A 526-nucleotide genomic window follows, 5' to 3' on the forward strand; every position below is an offset into this window, starting at 1 on the left:
CTCGACTGAACATTTCTCGAAGGTTCTCGGTTTTTCCCGTCTGGGGTGAAATATTTAGTCTAATGTTGCATTGTGTTCATTTTCCTTCCTTGCGTCAATAACAGTGAATGTATTCCTACAGAGAAGCGTTCAGTATAGGGGAAAAAAAACGATTCGTAAAGTGTCCAATAGGTAAGAATATGTGTGAAAACAGAACATTTAGTATTCCGTGTCCCATTTCGTGATTTTATTCAAATCATGATATCTGGCAACCGCTGCGCCCCAAAGAGATAAGCAAGTATAAAAGCTCTAGCGAACATCACCCCTCATCAGGTGTTCTTTCTGTTCACCGAGAGCTGAACATCATGAGGAATCACCGCGTTTTGGTAAGTTCAGCGCAGATTTCACTTATAATTTCAACTAAAATGTTTATTTCTTCTCTCATTCTTGAACCAAAATGTTGCTTCTGCCTCATGACACGGGGTCGAAGTATCCGGTTTTGACATAGCGTTCGTGTTAGCAGATGGCTAGATATTTAGCTAAAACC

General features: G+C 40.3%; 1 protein-coding gene across 1 annotated transcript in view; it reads left to right on the plus strand.

The window, feature by feature from the left end:
• Nucleotides 1-296: 296 nt before the first annotated feature.
• The window catches only part of LOC119588424 (glycine-rich cell wall structural protein-like), a gene marked incomplete at its 3' end in the record, with an annotated part of 880 nt that continues 650 nt past the window's right edge, over nt 297-526 (plus strand). Inside the window, 1 exon segment of the mRNA XM_037937098.1 lies at nt 297-365. Within this exon segment, the coding sequence (XP_037793026.1) occupies nt 345-365 (21 nt within the window).

The sequence above is a fragment of the Penaeus monodon genome, chromosome 23 (genome assembly GCF_015228065.2).
Source record: "Penaeus monodon isolate SGIC_2016 chromosome 23, NSTDA_Pmon_1, whole genome shotgun sequence".
Classification (NCBI taxonomy): Eukaryota; Metazoa; Arthropoda; class Malacostraca; order Decapoda; family Penaeidae; genus Penaeus; species Penaeus monodon.